Source organism: Clavelina lepadiformis, chromosome 3 (genome assembly GCF_947623445.1).
Source record: "Clavelina lepadiformis chromosome 3, kaClaLepa1.1, whole genome shotgun sequence".
NCBI classification, from domain to species: Eukaryota; Metazoa; Chordata; class Ascidiacea; order Aplousobranchia; family Clavelinidae; genus Clavelina; species Clavelina lepadiformis.
In genome coordinates, this window is record NC_135242.1 from 10,358,122 (window position 1) to 10,376,374 (window position 18,253).

At 36.0% G+C, this 18,253-nt stretch overlaps 2 protein-coding genes across 3 annotated transcripts in view; one reads left to right on the plus strand and one right to left on the minus strand.

Moving 5' to 3' along the window:
- Positions 1–701: 701 nt before the first annotated feature.
- LOC143448710 (uncharacterized) overlaps positions 702–18,253 on the plus strand; it is a 92,741-nt gene continuing 75,189 nt past the window's right edge. For both annotated transcript variants that reach the window (XM_076948557.1, XM_076948558.1), the window contains exon 1: positions 702–953. In XM_076948557.1, the coding sequence (XP_076804672.1) occupies positions 780–953 (174 nt within the window). In that variant the 5' untranslated portion in view covers positions 702–779. The remainder of the gene's footprint in view (positions 954–18,253) is intronic.
- LOC143448483 (uncharacterized) lies at positions 10,377–11,790 on the minus strand. The gene is made up of 2 exons (XM_076948252.1): positions 11,468–11,790; positions 10,377–11,203 (listed from the first exon to the last, which is right to left on the minus strand). The coding sequence occupies exon 2, from the start codon at positions 10,806–10,808 to the stop codon at positions 10,377–10,379; it is 432 nt and encodes a 143-aa protein (XP_076804367.1). The 5' UTR covers positions 10,809–11,203; positions 11,468–11,790.

Here is an 18,253-nt window from a genome sequence, read left to right on the forward strand (position 1 = left end):
TTGTTGAATACTAATCCCTAGACAAATTCAAACTTTCAAAATTATCCAAAAATATCAGAAATCCTTAAAAATTGTGTAATTTTTTCGGTTACTACTGTGTACTTTTGTAAGGTTATACCGTTGGAGATAGAACTATGTTTACTTATCTCCTTTAAGGACTTACAACATATTTTATCAGTATGGAGCAACATATAAAAGCAGGGTATAGGATGGAACATAGGCTACTTTATATTTGCCAAAACTTGGTTTGTTACCAAAACTTAACTTTTATAGGTTTTTGTTCCTTCTCGTAAAACATACCTAACTATTTTTAGCAAGTTCCTTGGAAAACAACTTTCTGTGAAGCATTTTCCGATTTCGTATTTAACATAAGACAAATAGTGATCATCTTTGAATAAAATATTTTCGCAAATATGTAATAGACAGGTTGTTGCTTTATACATAAGCTTAAACTGTATAACGTTCCTTCTATAAACGCGTTCTGTCAAAAAGTTTAAACTATAGCTTATGTAGGTGCGTTAGTTGAATATTTTATGTGCGGGAACGTCTAACTTAAGGGATTTAATTGACTGTGAATACCCACGCTTTTTTCGAGACAGAATATCAATCATCTATTTTACTTCTTTTGATTAAGTTATTGTTTATATTGTACGTTGTAACATACAACTTTTCGTAATTCGTTTGATATTCTTTAATTTAATAATTGACTTATTGATTAATAGATCAACTAATTAATGAAACAGACGTTAATCTAAGACGTTAATAAAGTGTTTGCTAAAATGAAATGTTGTTTAAAAAACAATTCTGTACGTGGACTGGCAAGGCTGATCCAATTACAACTACCTGTTATCTTGAACTCCATCTTTTTCATAACAGCGACACAAGGAACACATTTTCGTGGTGGCACGGTTTGGTGGAAACCATCCCAGTTGTTTTCGGAAGACGTGAAGCAGGTAACTTTCCTGTTTCTGGCTACTCTACAAATGTAAAATTATGTAAATACAGTTACGTTTTTACGTAAGAAGTAAAACTAAACACAAAGTAAAACCTTATAGCTTTCATCTCCTGGTTAACGTTCAAATTAAATTAAGGTTTTTAATTGCACTTTTCTTTCAGTTATTGTATTACATACAGTACTAAATATTTCGAAATTTTAGCCTAAGCCTAATTTCTACGAATATGATGGAATTATTCATAATTCAGAGTAATTTGCAGTAACTTATTTTATTAATTTAGTATGTTGCAATAGCACATCAATGTAACATGTAACGTTTATCATATGAAATTCTTGGTATGATCCAATGTTTTTAAGCCATGATGATTAGTGTTTTGGTGCAGTTACCAGAGCATAACTAGCGCCCGGCATTGGTCGAAATTCCTTTCTGATACTGTAAACACCACGGATTAATTTCATCGATTTCAAAAAAGAATCGCTGTAGGCAAGAAATTTCAAACCTCGGTTTTACGTTCTGTCATTTAATGCCTTTTTTCATTAAAGGTCTTTCGTGGACTCATTATATATCGTTTAAGACTCATTACATAATATATCCTTCGTCAATCACGGCTGTTAAGACCCTGTCTGGAGTAAAAAGATTTGAAGGATACACGCAACAGTAAAAAGAAGTGTAACGTAAACAATTACAAGCTACTGCCTACTTAGTCAGGTAAAAGCAGTTAGGCTAGTAAGTAGTGGGCTTGCTTATGGATGAGGCTGTAGATACTATAGGTCTGAACAACTACCGTACATTGCCGGTGTTGCGTTTTGGTTAATACCAATACAGTACTGTATTACACTGCAATTTTTAGTCAAAAATCTTTTTACCCAAACTTTTCTACAAGAAATATACGCATTGATTACCAAAAATGCATGCACAAACGATATCCCTTTTATCATGTTTTCATGGTTATTTCATATTTCTTGCCAACTTTACCAACCTCAGGTAACTCGAAGTAACCTAAGTTAATAGGTCGATTCAACTTCAACTTATAACGAATGTCCACTTCATATCTGTTGGGAGTGGATTAGTCCACCGGTGGTTTGGGAAGTTTCCTGGTGGCGCGCTCGACTGTGCCCTTGTCTCCATGCGCTCGGACAACGTGTTACATACACGAAAGACAAAGTGCTGAAGTGAAAAACGGGGAACGCAGCATATAAAACTAGGCTAAATATACCCTACCTTATATTGGTTTATGACGTTACTTTACATGACGTAGCTTATATCTAACTGCACGTATTATATTGAAAACTACGTGTTCATGTCGGCCGTAGCACTTAGCAGAAATGACAAACAAATATGCCTACATAAAACTTTATTAACCAGCATGAGTGAATGGACTGAACCTAGTCGTCCAGATAGTCACAATGTAATAAAATTTCTAAAAGTTTAAAACACAGTGTTTATAAAGGAAGGCATTAGACGAATATAAATTAATAAAAAAACGACATGTTGAAGCAAAATGACCAATGACGTGGACTGGTACCACAGAACTTAAAAATGTTATACAAGCATTGCGGAGCCCCTGGCAACATGCCGAGATGCATCGTGTGGGCAACACATTAGCTTAATTAACTTTTGTTGAATATTGACTCCAACTCGCTTTGCTAACGCGCTTTTCTCCCGTTTCGAAAATTAGGAAAAACCAACACGAGTTTACCGGTCTATCTGACCGTGACAACTCGAATCATACAATGATGCGGTTGACGTGCTCAAAAGAGGGTTGAGACCTTTTGCTTCAATATCAGAATAAATGACGACTTAATTGACTTGTAGAGAGATAGGATATATATTTAAACTAATTCATACATAAGCTTTGACATAACTTACATTACTGTAGTATCTTCAAAAATACGTACAGAAGCTTTCACAGCCTTTTTATCGCATTGCAGGTGCGGTGCATTCATTTGTGCGTATCTTGTTTTCTGAAAGTCTTGTTTGTGCGTATCTTGTATCCTGAAAGTTCTGACTGTCCTTCCCAGAAAGCAGACAGAATTTACCCAAACTAAAACTGACTTCAATGATCGGCAAATCAAAAACGATAAAACAACCTTCTCTGTAACACGTGCACAGAAGTCCCGTATACATGTACGGAGTTAATGCGTCGGCGTACGTAGTCGTGGGCTTAAAGTTAACAGGCTGTTCGTGGCGTCGCCTGAGAAGAGTTGCTCATGTCAGCAAGAAGACAAAGGTGCGACTTGAGGAACACTTTCCCTAATGTCCCTAATGTTGCTTAGTCTTGGTAAGCACTATACTAAGTCGCTTGAAGATCGCGCTGACACGATTCTTGCGAGTGCAAGTGATAAAAATCTTTCTCTAGTCGAGAAAGTGCAGATGACTTCTCCATCTGGGCTTTATCAGGGTCTCCAGTGTGGCGCATAACGTGAACTGAATATATAATAACTGCAAGTTTTGGCTCCTCGAGCAGGCTGACTGTCCTCCCCAGAAAGTACACAGAAATCACACCAATTAAAAGAGTAACTACAATGTTCGGCAAATCAGAAACTAAAAGTATAAAACGACCTTCCCAGAAAGTACACAGAATTCACACCAACTAAAAGAGTGACTTCAGTGTTCGGCAAAACAGAAACTATTAAATGAACTTTCTCTAACTCGAGCACATAGAACTGACTGATGAAAACGAACGCAATTAAGATCACAGAAGATCACATAGAAGAAAAATTAAAAGTACAAGTCCAATTTTATCTTTTAAAAACAAATAAATTTAGATGTGGGATATTATTGTGGCACTAACCGCCACACATGCATCACATGGCAGAAAATTAAATCGACAATGAACTTAATTATCATTTAAACTTGCAAATGGCGTTGAAAAAAATACATTTCTTTCTTGAAAACATTGAAAATTAGTTGTTTTTTCTCGTTAATAGTCTTTCTGTATAGGCCAAAGTTCTTCGTAGAATAATGCTTGTAGCCTAACTACCGATGCATATGAACTAAGTTTGGTGTTACATATGGGACTGATTTTTGTCACTAAATTTGGGCTTGATAAAAACAAATTATCTGACAACATTGAGCTGTGTCTCCTATCTTTTCAGGGCCAAAGTTAGTAGAAAAACACGTTTTCTATTAACGTTGTTCATGGTGACGTAAAGCAATGTGACATGACTCAACATAAATTTTCCGCTTAAAAACCTTGAAATTTTCCATCACACTTTGGAAATTCTTCATGTTAAAACCAATGAAGGTGACCAGTATGTTTCAACAGAAGTAGCTTACCGGTAGGTAACGCAGCTCGCTGTTAAAGATTCAAAGTCAGATTAGGAGAATAGAACGTAAATTAGCGAAAAAAATAGCGATTATTATAAACAAACCAGTGAACAACTTTTTCGGAGGATCATCATACGCATTACATTAGATTACATTACATTACATAAGATTGTTATTTATTGTCGGCAAACAACAAACATACTATAAACAGTGTAATAAAAAAAAACTAAATTAAAAATGCAAATCGGTGGCAGGCAAGCTATCCACTAAGTTATTTTAGTTTTACCTTTTTTTATTTTTTACAGTTGATGGCGAAAAACAAACGATACATTTTCTATAATGATCACCAATTTAAATCTTTTGGGTTGTTTTCCAATCTTCCAATGTTTCAATAAATGTTCAATTAGGTTAACGATAACAACAGCGCAATACATTTTGAATATCGCCATTAATAGCAAGAAATTTACAAGACTGAAAAGCAAAGTTTCATGCGGATGCCTAAACCAACACGGGTTGACATTACACAAGATGGCAGTCGCGCGTATTACGTTGACGCATGTCGCCCGTAGTTTCAGATTATTCAGAAGGTTATAGAAACCTATTTGTTGCTTGGAAAGCATTGCTGGTTGTTGGGACAGGATCATAGATAATACTGTAGCCTAAATTGCATTGCAATATAAAAGTAATGATAGAATGTCGAACGTGGATTTTGTCTGTGATGACTGATGAGTAATGACATTATAAAATCAAGTTTCTTTTCTAAATTTCAGTTGACTGCTAGTTTTGACCGTTAATCTGCAAACATTGGTATGCAGAGACTTGCTGAACGAAAAAGTTCTCATTTCGGCTGCATTTTATTAAAGAAAGAATTCAAGCAAAATTTTGTTTTAGTGGAATGGCTTGTATGACAATGTTTATCATCGGACCAAGAAAAGTCCTAAACCCATAAAGAAACAATAAAAAGATTGTGAATCTCTGCTCTAAACTATCCGAAAGTTAACACTCAGATAGCCACTTACAAGATCCATTTGTATTATACACAGAACTCAGTTACATTAGATCACATATCACAGATTAACTAAGTCAACAAGTGGAAACTTACTTGTCAAATTAGTCTGCACAATAACCCTATGAGTATGAAGCTGAGCTGAATTTGCAACGGTCCAAATTAATGGAAGTCGGTTGCATTACGTAATCAGGACGTGCCATGATGATAATTCTGTGACAAATTGATAGTAACGAACAGTTTCTATCAAAATCATATACAGTATTGTGCTAATTGTTATAATTTTCCCTCCTTATTCCAACGCAATTGTAGTGTAGATCTTGTGATATTTAAGTGTTATTAGTGTTCTATTTCAAGTGTGTACCAACAAACGCTGTGCTATATTTTTGACTTGTTTGGTATACGCGCATCATATCTATTACTTCTGAATTACGTCAACTGTTACCACAACACATAATGCGCTCTCTCAACGTTTAGTTTAGTTTTTTTCAGTGATATCAAAAGCACTTCTTCCAGTGAGTTCTATCAATCAGTATACGCGCAGTCGAGATGGCTTGTGATCTTAAGTTAAGCAATGTGTTAGGTCTTCATGTCAAACCAACCGGAGATTCTTTCAGCTCAGAGACTTTTGCACTCGTATGTAAGCTGCACTAGTATCAATCACTACTCAAGTATCAACACTGTTTGATTCAGTGACAACAATTGCTGCTGATCAGAGTAGTTCAGAGTCTAAAGGAGATGATGACAATTGACGACCCAAGATTTGTAATTGAAATGACTAATGGATCACTGAAATTGGTTTCAAAGTAATTAGAACCAGCTGAAACCGTATTTTAAGCTTAGCATAGTTTTACAAACCAACCTGAAGTATCATGTGGAAATGGAAAGCAGGAAGTGTCACATTTGCTACCAACGCCTCAACTTGAATTCCAGCAAGCTTTGTACTACTATTAAGATGAATTTCGCCACATTCTTAAAACACTCATTTTCCTATCCATTGAAAAATGTATTTGCCCCTAAGTTGAGCCATTAGGCAAGGGCTCTATTGTCCAGTTTTTAGATGACGCAGGACAGTTCTACCACCTTGTAGGACTTCTTTCATCCTGCATCGCACCTTGCACGTGGACGAATTGCTCAAGCATTTTGTGACGATATATGTATAAACTTGTGATGATATATGCATAAATTTTTGATGATATATGTATCGCTTTGTTACGTTTTACTTCTAATTTTAATAAATATACTTTCACACTTTTGAGAAAATTTTTATCCCCTTATTTACCAAAGCACACCATTTTATGTGATGTCTATAGTACTGTCACATGGGGTTCTACCATGAGTATGTTTTTTTTTTGATAAGCTTGAGGGGCGAGATAGTGTGCTAATTGTCATAAATAGCCCTCCTTATTCCTATGGAATTGATGATGATGCAGATTTGATGATATTTTAATGTTATTAGTGTTCAATTTTGAGTGTTTACCAACAAACGTTGTGATGTATTTTGGCCTTGTTTAGTATTTGCTTCCCTTTTCTATTACTTCCGAATTACGTCAGCTGTTATCACTGTTAATATCGCTAGTCTCGTGAAATTATGGATTGAAAATAATATACTATACTACTAATACGATACGTAATAATAATACGAAATAATATACTACTCGCAATATATGTGAGGCACACTAGAAGTTTAAAACTACATGCTTAATGAATGGCAAGAAATAAAGCACTGAAGGCAAGGTAACATAAACACAGTACTTAACAAGGTGACACAAACACAGTATTTACAGTACATAATCATTATATCTTAACGGTATTTTATATGTATGATTAGGTCATGTGTTAGCAACAGGGTAGTTGTTAGCTGTTAGTTGACTGTTTTGGTTAGGTGTTGAAAATGTAAAGTTAAAATCAGTATCTTCATACACAATGTTAGTTAGACTTGCTATTGTCAACACGAATATTTACCCGATTACGGCAATAACGAAAACCATCCAATGATTCTACAAAGTATGATTGAGGCCCAAGTATGCGTACAATTTACCCTTCTGCCACCTAACCTTTTCCGCACTTTGGAAAAAAAACTTGTTGGTTGATATACAATTTTGACATTGGTCGACTTTTGCTATCGTAGGTTTGTTTGACTGAGTTGCGGCGTTGATGACGACGATCAATGTGAATCGGTATCACTGATCAAGTTGGTCTGCCAAACAATATTTTTGTAGGACTGCAGTTGACGTCTTGTTGTGGCGTATTGCGCAATTCCAGAAGTGCTAGCCACTGATCTTTCCCATCTTGTGCCGTACGTGTCAGCATGTTCTTTAGTATTTTCACAGCAGCTTCCGCTTTTCCATTGCATTGTTGATGTCCTGATTATGATTTGTAGTGCTGTATGGCCCATTTTTGACAGAATCTTTGAAATTCTGTAGAGATTAACTGGGGTCCAGAGTCAGATACAATGCATTTAGGAGTTCCGTATCGGGCAAAATGACGCTTTAAAGAAATGATGACGTGCTTTGCGGTTGTTGAGGTCATGACATCAATTTCAGAAAAATTTGTAAAATAGTCAACCGTGACTAAATAAGACTTTTGGTTCCACTCAAATAAATCAACACCAACTTTTTCAAATGGTGATAAACCTTCGTGATGTAGCAGTAATGGTTCTCGTTGGTTGTGTGGTTTTGCTTGTTGGCATATTGCACAATCATGAGCCAGCTGTTTTAATTCGTTTGGCATTCCGCGCCAGAAAACGGTGTCGCGAGCTCTTCGTAACATGCTATCAGCACCAAGGTGAGCTGAATGGAGTTGAGATTTGATTTCTGATCGAAGAGGTTGAGGGATGAAGCCTTTCCTTTCACAATAATGCCATTTTCTTGACTCAGTGTGTCATGAATGGAGAAGTAGGGTTTGATGATGGGAGGCAAATGTTCTTTGTTGTCTGACCACCCATTCTCGTTGACTTCGAGCAAGAGTTGAGATTCCTCATTCTTTTTTATGGCATCCTTAATTTCTTTCGATCGTTCATCAGGAATTTCAGCTAGAATTGGTTCTGTAACCACTTGTGCGATTCGGTTTGGTTGATCGAGCAGTTCCGGGTAGGCACGACTTAATGTGTCAACAATTATATATATATTATTAATGCAGTGACTGGGACATATTCAAAAAAAATATCGTTACGATTTAACCGCATAATGAGAGCTTGGAGACGCTTTGGCGCTTGACTCAAAGGTTTTTTAAAATAGACTGTAAGGGTCGATGATCATTGTGAACTATAATTAATCTTTCGTCCGTATGTATACTGATCAAAACGTTCCAGACCAAACACAACAGAATGAAGCTTTTTTTCAATCTGAGCCCAATTTTACTCTGTCTTTGTCAGGGCTCTAGAAGCATATTCAATGGGTCGATCATTCTGAAGCAATACTGCTCCCAAACCACTTTTGCTACTGTCTACTTAAAGAATTAGATCTTTTGTTTGATCAAAATATGTAAAAATAGGAGTTTGCAAATCTATTCTTTTACTTTATTCATTGCTTTCTCACAATCTTCGCTCCACTTCCATTTCTCATTCTTCCTCGTCAGTTTCCATAAGGGTTCCATGTCATTGGCTAAGTTTGGCAGGAAACGAGCCAAATACTATGCCACAAAATCGTATCACACCGGAAACATCTTCAGGAGAAGGCATACGTTGAATTGCTTCAATTTTCGCAGGAACAGGTGCTATTCCATTGTTTGAGATCAAGTAACCCATAAATGTGATCTGCGAAGGTTTGGTTACAGTTTTTTCTTCATTTAGTAAAATGTTACATTCAAGACATCTCTCACGTAGTTTTGTTAGATTTTGGTCATGGTGTGTGTCAGCCTCAATTGTGTTCTTTCCACAACCAATAACAATCACATCATCTGCCACTGCAAATACACCTTCCAGTCCAGACAGGGCTGAGTGTAGTCTTTTTTGAAAGATTTCACTGCTCACTTTCTGACCAAACGGAAGTCTGTTCAATCGGAATCGACTGTGAGGGGTAATCATAGTAGTCAGTCGGCTAGAGGCATCATCCAACTTAACGTGCCAGAAGGCATGCTTATCATCAAGTTTACTGAATACTTTTGCACCCTTTAGAGCAGGCAATATATCACCGAAGGTAGGTAGTTTGTAATGTTCACGCTGTAAGGCGACATTGAGAAGCTGCGGATCAATGCAGATTCTTATCTTTCCATTAGGCTTTGATTCGATGGCCATTTAGCTGACCCATTCAGTCGGATCATCGATGACTGAAATGACATTACTAGCGACCAAATTGTCAAGCTTTTGCTTAACTTTTTCTTGCAAGGCTACAGGTATGCGGCGACAAGGTAAAATTTTCGGTTTCACACTACTATCAACAGTTATATATAGATACAGTAGCTAAATCACCCAAAATAACATCATCATGTACAACATTAGCAACAAACGAATCAGCATTAACGGTTATCACATTCATTTTTGTTACTGTGCTATAACTTAGAAAGCAATTCAAATTATTATCAACAACATTAAATAGTACCGGTGATACCTCGTTTGTTTTTGTGTTGGTGACATTTAACATTGCAAGACCAGCTATCTTAATTTTGGTTTTGTTCCACATTGTCGGCTGTTTGGTGCAAGGTTGGAGTTGAGTAAATCGCACATACTTCTTACAAATGGTATTGACGTCAGCACCGGTATCCAATTGAAAACGTACCGTGCAACCATTTACTTGAAGTAAAGCAGTCAGTCTTTCTTTTCCATCATGCACGGCATGCAAGAATTCTTCTTCGGGTTCATTTTCCACCTCTTGTAATATAGTTTTCTTATCTTCAATGCAATGAATTCGTGATCAACATTTTGATTTGAAATGATTCAAACCACGACATTTTGCACATTTCTTCCCATACACAGGACAAAATGATTTTCCACGCTTATGGCTTTTACCAAAAAAATTGCAATCTGACAGGAGTGATGTGTGACGACTGGTTCTTTGGGTGGAATATGCATATTTGTTGCTACTGACTTTTTGTACGGTACCATCTTCAACTTGCATTTGTTGCGATTGTGCACCAGACGAATCAAAAGAACGACAGATTTGAATGGTTCTGTCAAGTGTGAGGTCATTTTCTTTGTGTAGAATTTAGCGCAGCTTATCAGGAACAGTAAAGATGATTTTGTCATGCAGCATGCGGTCACCAAAATCGCAGGTTTCTGCACGACTTCGGAGCTCTATTAAAAAGTGATCAAAGTTGCCGGTTGACCATGTGGCTTTCCAGAATTTATATGCTTCAAGGGACTCATGCTGCCTTGGGTTGCAATATGCGGCCATTTTATTGAACAGTTCTGCCGGGTCGTCCTTGTCTTGACCTGTTGTGTAAATGAAGTGCTTGGCTACACTTATCATACCAGATCCAGCACAATTAAGAATGGTTGATCGCTGAACTTTGTTAGGTTTTGCATCAGCTCCACTGGCTATAAGATAGACTTCTACCTGTTCTTTCCAACGTCGGTAGTCTTCCGCTAAAGACGCTGAATGTATGTCTAGAGGTTCTGGTAAGCGTAAACCTTCCATTGCAGATGGATACTATCAGGAAATAGGCTAGTATGGCATAGTATGGTATGTAAAATAAGCCTATGTTAGTACCTCGTAGGATCGACTTTTTACAAAACAGGATTCGCTGCCACCATGTTAATATCGCTACTCTTGTGATGTTATGGATTGATCTAAAATTCTAAATCGATAAGACATTTGGCAGAATCTCTTGTATTTTAGACAGCCATGAACATGAACGTAATACTCCACAATCGCATCACAATGCACAACCCAGAAAGCACAAGGTGGTAGCATGGCCAACATAGAAATCTTAATACGTACTTTATACCTATCAACAATCACAGCACACAGTTCGCTCTCTCTTTGTTCAATCTTGTTTTACCATGATTTCAAATGCATCTCTGATATGTGCTCTGAAAGCAGTAATCGTTTCATTGTGAATCAATAGCATAGTCATATTCAAATACACTGACAGTTTGGTTATCGTACTGTGATGCTCAACTAGTCTGTCAGTTGTTAACGAACACACATGCCAACGGAGTGAGATAAACAAACAATTAAATAATTTATTACAACCAAGAATCCTAGTTTGCAAAATATCATGTAATAACTAATGATACTCTGACAGTATGCAAAACTTTGTAAATTCACGAATAAAAAATAACACATTTTCATACCATAAAATCGAGTTAACGATGTCCGTCTTTTGGCGAATCTGTAAGTAATGGCATTTCTTGCAACAATGATATCCCTGTGTTGATTAAGCAGGGCTAAATGACTTAGCCTCTATTCGTCCTTGTACAATGTACTTCAACCTTGCTTTGTTGCACACCAAATAGAAGAATATGAAATTATGTGGAGATATTCTTAGTCTGTCGAATAAATTGCATTTTGTTGGCATTAATATCCTATCAGAAATCAATATTCCTCATGAATATATCTGAATGACTGGCATCAGTAACGAAATAAGACTTGGCGGGAACCATGGCTAAAGTTCAGTCAGGCTCTGCCCCTTTTATAAAATCAGTCTGTTATATATATCAGTAGCACTAACATAAGTGATTTAATATTGCGTATTTGTGTTATGCTGTTAGTTAAATTTTTACCTCCGTTAACTCAACATGTAATTGATGATATACTAAAAGTTTCTGAATGCTTTTCGTAGCAAAATAGTTTAAAAAATCTTCCCAAAACATTGTTCCCATAATAGATATTATTCCAATGTTGTAATGACTTGAATAATTGACTTGATTCGAATCGACTCACATTTTTGATTACCCAATTTGACTCGACATACTTACTATATTTATTACAATACCTGTGTTTGTATTTCCACAAATCCAAATTTTTTTGAAATTAACACGTGTTTATAACACAAGCTTTTAGGTCATTGATACTAAAACGTGACGATTATTTACCATTTCTAGAAGAGCAAAACAAGATTCTTCATATGTGCTAATTGTCATAATTAGCCCTTTTTCCTACGAAATTCTTGTGAAAACCTGATGATATTATAATGTTACCATTGTTCTATTTTGTGTATTTAAAAACAAGCGCTGTACTATATTTTAGCCGTGTTTAATATATGAAACCAGTGGTAAAAATAAGCCGGAACGCCGTTTCGGTGAATGAATTACTGTATTACCATTCCGGTGTTCATGTAATAGTCTTAACGCCAAGGTGTCGCAAACATCAAAAAAATGCTTAGCACAATTTGTCTGCAGCTACCAGCTGCATGAAATAAGTTATAGTAACACAAAAACCTAGAATGGTAAAGCCTGTGACTGGTTTGACATGTTTTGGAGCTTGGGTTTTCAACCTAAGGGTTATTAGCATTTTTTCTGGGGACTGCGAAACTTTTGTGAAGTTGTGGAATTTTCTCAGAAAGTTTTTTAATTTTGTTTCATTTTAACTAAGGTGATTTTAATTCATAACTGCCTTCATTTGATTGTAAAAAACGCAACATTTAGATAATAGTTATTTTCTAAAAGAAAAATGTATTTGTTTTGCCCTAAACTGCTTCAGTGATAATTGAGAAATGGTTTTACAGTTTGGTGCACATGGTTTGGCTACAGTAACTGGTGTGCATCAACGAAAGTTTTTGACCCTGAAAGTGTTTTAACTTCATGAGTTTCGCGAATATTTTACGTGTCTAGTAGTCACTGATGGCGGGGGCTATATTAATATTTTTGGAAGACATAAAGACAAAGGCTTTAATTGTTCCTTTTGAACTCCTTTTGTCTATTAAACTTTTGACTCCGTTTCTAATTCTATCTCTAATTGTTTCTTTCAGCCAGCACAACATTCATAAAGCCCAAATTCTTATATTCCAAAATGTAATCGTTTTTAACTACATCAGAAAAAATTACCCATGTACCATTTCGAAAACATACTTTTTCAGAGAGACCTTTCATAAGCCGAGATTTTCAGAAGACATTTTTAAAGAGAATTAAGCCAAAACTATTTCCCTTTTTTCATAGCCTTATGCTATAGCAAATCAGAGTAGGCCACCTGATAAACGTCACATGTCGGTGTGTCACAAAACATCTCCTTTGTAACCACTAACAATCTGACAGCACTTTTACGTCACAGAGATATTGTCAACAAGAACATGTCTAAATTCATAACACTCGAAGTCTACTACAAGCACTTAAAAAGCACTTCCTAAAGCCATCCATTATTTGAAATTTGCCAAACTATTTACAGTTTACGATTTAAATGTTTGAATGACATAACTAACCAAAGACAGTGCAAATTTTTTAATAATATGCACAATTTTTAATTTAGTATATCACTACAAATGCCACAGATGGTTAGAACAAGATAGATATACTAGAATTTAATTAAAGTAAACAATGCTTCATGACGTTATGGCAAAAATTGAAGCTATTATAACAAACATTAAGACATAATTCTTTGTCCTAATCTTGTTTGTTACATTTGGAGTAACATTACGTTATGTAAATTGAAATTTTTGTAAGTGGTCATATGTCAAATTTGGTTGTTCAAAAAGGGTCGCAGTTCAGAAATGGTGAAAAACCGTTGTTTTAGTGGACCTCCAAGCAAAAAATCGGATCCAAAGTCATACGTTAAAATATGGATTCGAAAAAGGAAAAACAGTTCACTCAACATGGCTGGTATGGCTTGCCAAATGTTCAAAGAGCATAATTACTGTGAAGGTTTTTGCTGGAAATTTTTCCAATAATAGTTCTCATGTTTTCAAAATGTGCAATACAGAGTGGGACATAGTACACTTACTCTTAATTGCTTTGTTAATTTTTAGCATAACACTATGTAACAAAAAAAAAAAATTCTTTGTCCTTGGGAAATAATTGCTATATTCTGTTTGCTTATGCCGAAAAAACATGAAAAATCTTAGTTATACCACCATAACTTCGGTTGTTGAATCTTTACAGATTTTTTAATTCTATCCCCATTATTAAAAGTGTGGTATGGCTCGCCGTGGTTGCAAGTACTCAGCAGATTCCTTCTGCTATGTGTGTGGTGAGTTCTTTGCAAAAAAAGCACTGTCTGGAGAGTTGCAGGCGTGCGAAAGAAGCCTATCATGCATACTTTCGCATGCCAGTCGGTGACCAAGATAAACATTGGGCACCACACGTCATATGCGAATACTGCCGTCATACTCTAGAAGGTTGGTTTAGGGGAGAGAAGAGGGCAATGCGTTTTGCTATCCCCCGTGTCTGGCGTGATCCCACAAACCATCTCACAGATTGTTACTTCTGTATGGTGGATCCAAGCAAACGACGGAAGGGAAAGAATGCACCTTCCATCAATTACCCTGACATTCCATCATCTATTGCACCTGTACCCCATAACACGACTGACATGCCTGTGCCACAACCACCCTTGAGAGATGAACATTTCGTAGCAGATGCACTCTCTACAGATTCAGAAACGGATGCATCAGTTGCTTATCTTCAACACCGAGTTGGCGGAGAAAGGTGTCCCTACTACCCCAACCAAGAAGACATGAACGATCTTGTCAGGGAACTGTCATTGACAAAGTCGAATGCTGAGCTACTCATTTCCAGACTAAAGCAATGGGACTTACTGGATGAAGAAGATGAAGTGAAGCGACTGATAAATTCCATCAATTTTCCAGAGATGCTGTCTGAGGTTGAACGGAGAGCTTGGACTTCTTTCGTTTCTGTAGTTAACGGGTTCCTGGGCAATCACAAGGCAGAGAATTACAGGGAACTTGTCGTTGAACTTGTGGATGCGTATTGGAAGATGGGATGCAGGATGTCGCTGAAACTACACGTACTACATGCTCATCTTGATGAATTTAAGGATAACATGGGGGACTACTCAGAAGAACAAGGTGAAAGATTTCATCAAGATATCAGGTATTTTGAGGAACGCTATCAAGGACAGTACAACGAAAATATGATGGGGGACTATATATGGAACCTTTTATGTGAAAGTGAACTCACATATCGTCGCCAATCTCGAAAAAATGTTTCTTTGTGATTAAGTTATAAGTTTTGAGTGCTTTAAGTGACAGCGTAGGTTTGCTCTATAACAGTTTTGAATAAATACCTATAGCACCAGGCCTTAAGGCTTTTGTCTCGTGTTTGTGTAGCAAAATCGCCTTGCATACATATGTTTTTCTTCTTTATGTAATTTTTTAGAAATAGATTCTGGAAACAACATTTTCCGTTATTATTTCATTATGACAAAGCCAACAACAACAACTAAAATTAGATTTAACTCCATTCTATTGATTCAAAAAAATATAGTGGGAGCAAAGACATTAAAAAAGCAAAACTAGTCAAAAAATTCCAATAAATTAATCTCATAAAGTCAGAACCAAAGTTTGAACTTTTTGAATGCTCATTTTTATTGATTTAGACCATACTAAATCAGAAAATAATAGTTTTAACCCATGGACAAATTTTGTGTTACATGGTGATAATTCTACACGTTACCTGGGACAATGAAGAACGCTAGGGTAATTGAAACTGCTAGGGTAATTCTTAACCTAAAAAACAACACTATCTGTGCTGCCTTCTGATTGGTCTAAACATGTTTTTTAAAGCCCTACGTAGGAGTACAACAAATACATAGAGATCTTCGTTTTAAGTCTTTGACGGCTCCAATTCCGTGATTCTTAATATAAGAAAATGATTCTACTTTCATCATTGTATGCAACACATTCTTTATTACTTCCAAATTACGTCATTCGTTACCACAGCGCTCAACACGCTAGTTCTCAACTGTTCAGTCTAGCATTGGCAGTTATACTGAATGCATCTCTATTTTGTACTCTGAAAGCAATATCCGTTTCGTTGTGAGTCAATAATATAGTAATGATACTCAAGAACATTGACTGTTTGATTATTGTATCGTGACGCTCAACTAGTCTATGAAAGTTTAACGAACACGCATATCAATGGAGTCAGACTAACGATCAAGTGAAAATCGATCAAGTACTAACTAATTACAACAAAAAAAATCTAGTAAGAACACTGTAAGTGGGCACACATCATGTTGTTGGGAATTATGACCATTATCAACATATTTTTTGGAAATAAATTATATGTCATCCAAATAACATTTTAAGCTATTAACAGCTGTAGCTCCAAAGCTAACCGAAGTTAAACCACAAAACCTGAGACTAAAGTTGTCTGTAAAGAATCTTATGAAACATTTTCTTTTTTTGAGGCAAAATTACATGTTTTAGTTTGTGTTATCATTGAGTATGGCTTAAAAATCCCAAGTATTGAGTTTGTTTAGCACCAAATAAAGGTGATTATGAAGTTATGTCTTGAGTTTTGGTGTGAATGCACGCACCACCTAACTGATTGATAGAAATGGGAACTGTTACGTAATAATATCAACAGAACTGACAAATAATAGAAAATACCAGGCACTAACATTGTTAATCAACAGTTTGAAACAAACAGTACATAATAAAAACCAGAATTAAATTTCTGATATTGTTATGAGTACTTGCATTTCAATGCATTATGTGTGCATTGGCTGCAGCCCAGTCATTTCCCTTAATTTTCCACTGGCTAGTGTTAGATACATAACTTGAACACTTAGTAACTGCCCTATTTTCAAATGAACTTTTCTGGTGAGTTAGTTTAATTTTATCTTTTGGAATTACAAGTGTATTATATCAGTAGATTGGCGTTGTGGAAATTTCATAAAGCTTGTATTATCATCATCATTAGCTTGTATGTGTTTCTGCACTTGACTTACAGGACAACGTATTTCTAGACAAAGAGAGTAACTCATTGTTAAGTAACACTGATATAAAACCAAGGGCAGATACAGCTGGGTTGTTGAGATATTGCAATACCACCTTTGGCAATTAAACTATTTTTATGCGCATTGCTGAAAAGTTTATTTTGCTGGTTTCAACAACTATTACTTTGCTTGAACACTAGCATGCAACACAGCTTATTTTCTAAAACGCGTTTATGACAAGGCCAGGATTGGCCTCTCGCCTTTCTCTCTGCCAATTGCAGAAGGTTTTGCTTTAACGTTTCTTTGAAATTCTTGCTTCTGGTTTAAGCGCAGTTCAGCGGAAATTGAAACTGCACTGATAGTATCAACAATGTTTGGCTGGAATGTTGTTGAAATTTTCCCGCACAAAGCATATCAGCGACCCATGTTACCTTCTGCACATTGCATCCTGGTTTCGCTTTAGGAAATACTTTTCAAGAAAAACTATAAACACAATGCATAGCAGTACTGAAAGGCTTTGTAACATAGACATTTAGCTTCTACCAGACATGGGCAACAACACTGTGCTAAGTTATTAAGTCATTTCAAGCAAAGAAAAATAGACAAAATAGAACTGGATATGTCAGGTCGCATTTTGCCATATGGTTATCTGGTTAGTAGTTATCATAGTGACCTATTATACCTATTATAGATCTATTATAGAGACCTATCATAGTCATTATAGTGACCTACTTCGGTCAAATAGTCACTCGTAAAATTTATTGTTAAGCTTTTAATTGTTTGCTGGCATGTAGGTGAGCTGACTGGGTTTGAAAAGGAGCATTATAGTAATCAATATAATGCTATGCATAGTGTGATCTCAGGAAAGTTTTTTAGTTAAAAATATTGACTTGACTCGAGTTGCAACTTAAGCTGACTCAACTTAACTTGAATCAGAAAAAACAACTTCATTGCAACCTTGCCGAAGACTACCTCATACTAGACTATATCATAGTTCACATACCTCTAGCTCCCGTTAAACAGGTCTAAATTCAAAAGTAGATTTTATGACTTAAAAATACACATTTTACTTATTTTCATGCCAATTTTTTTCTAAATTTTGCATGCTACCTGGAACTTAGAAATGCACATACTGCTAAGGTAATTCCCAGGCTAAAAAACACATCAATTAAACTACCCTATGATTGGTCGAAATAGGTAAAGACATAAGAATCTAACATAATCAGAGAAATCTTAACTTTCCCCAC

Bases quoted from the DNA above. Each gene is read 5' to 3' on its own strand.
- LOC143448483 (XM_076948252.1), bottom strand. From the start codon at position 10,808: ATGGAAGGTTTACGCTTACCAGAACCTCTAGACATACATTCAGCGTCT.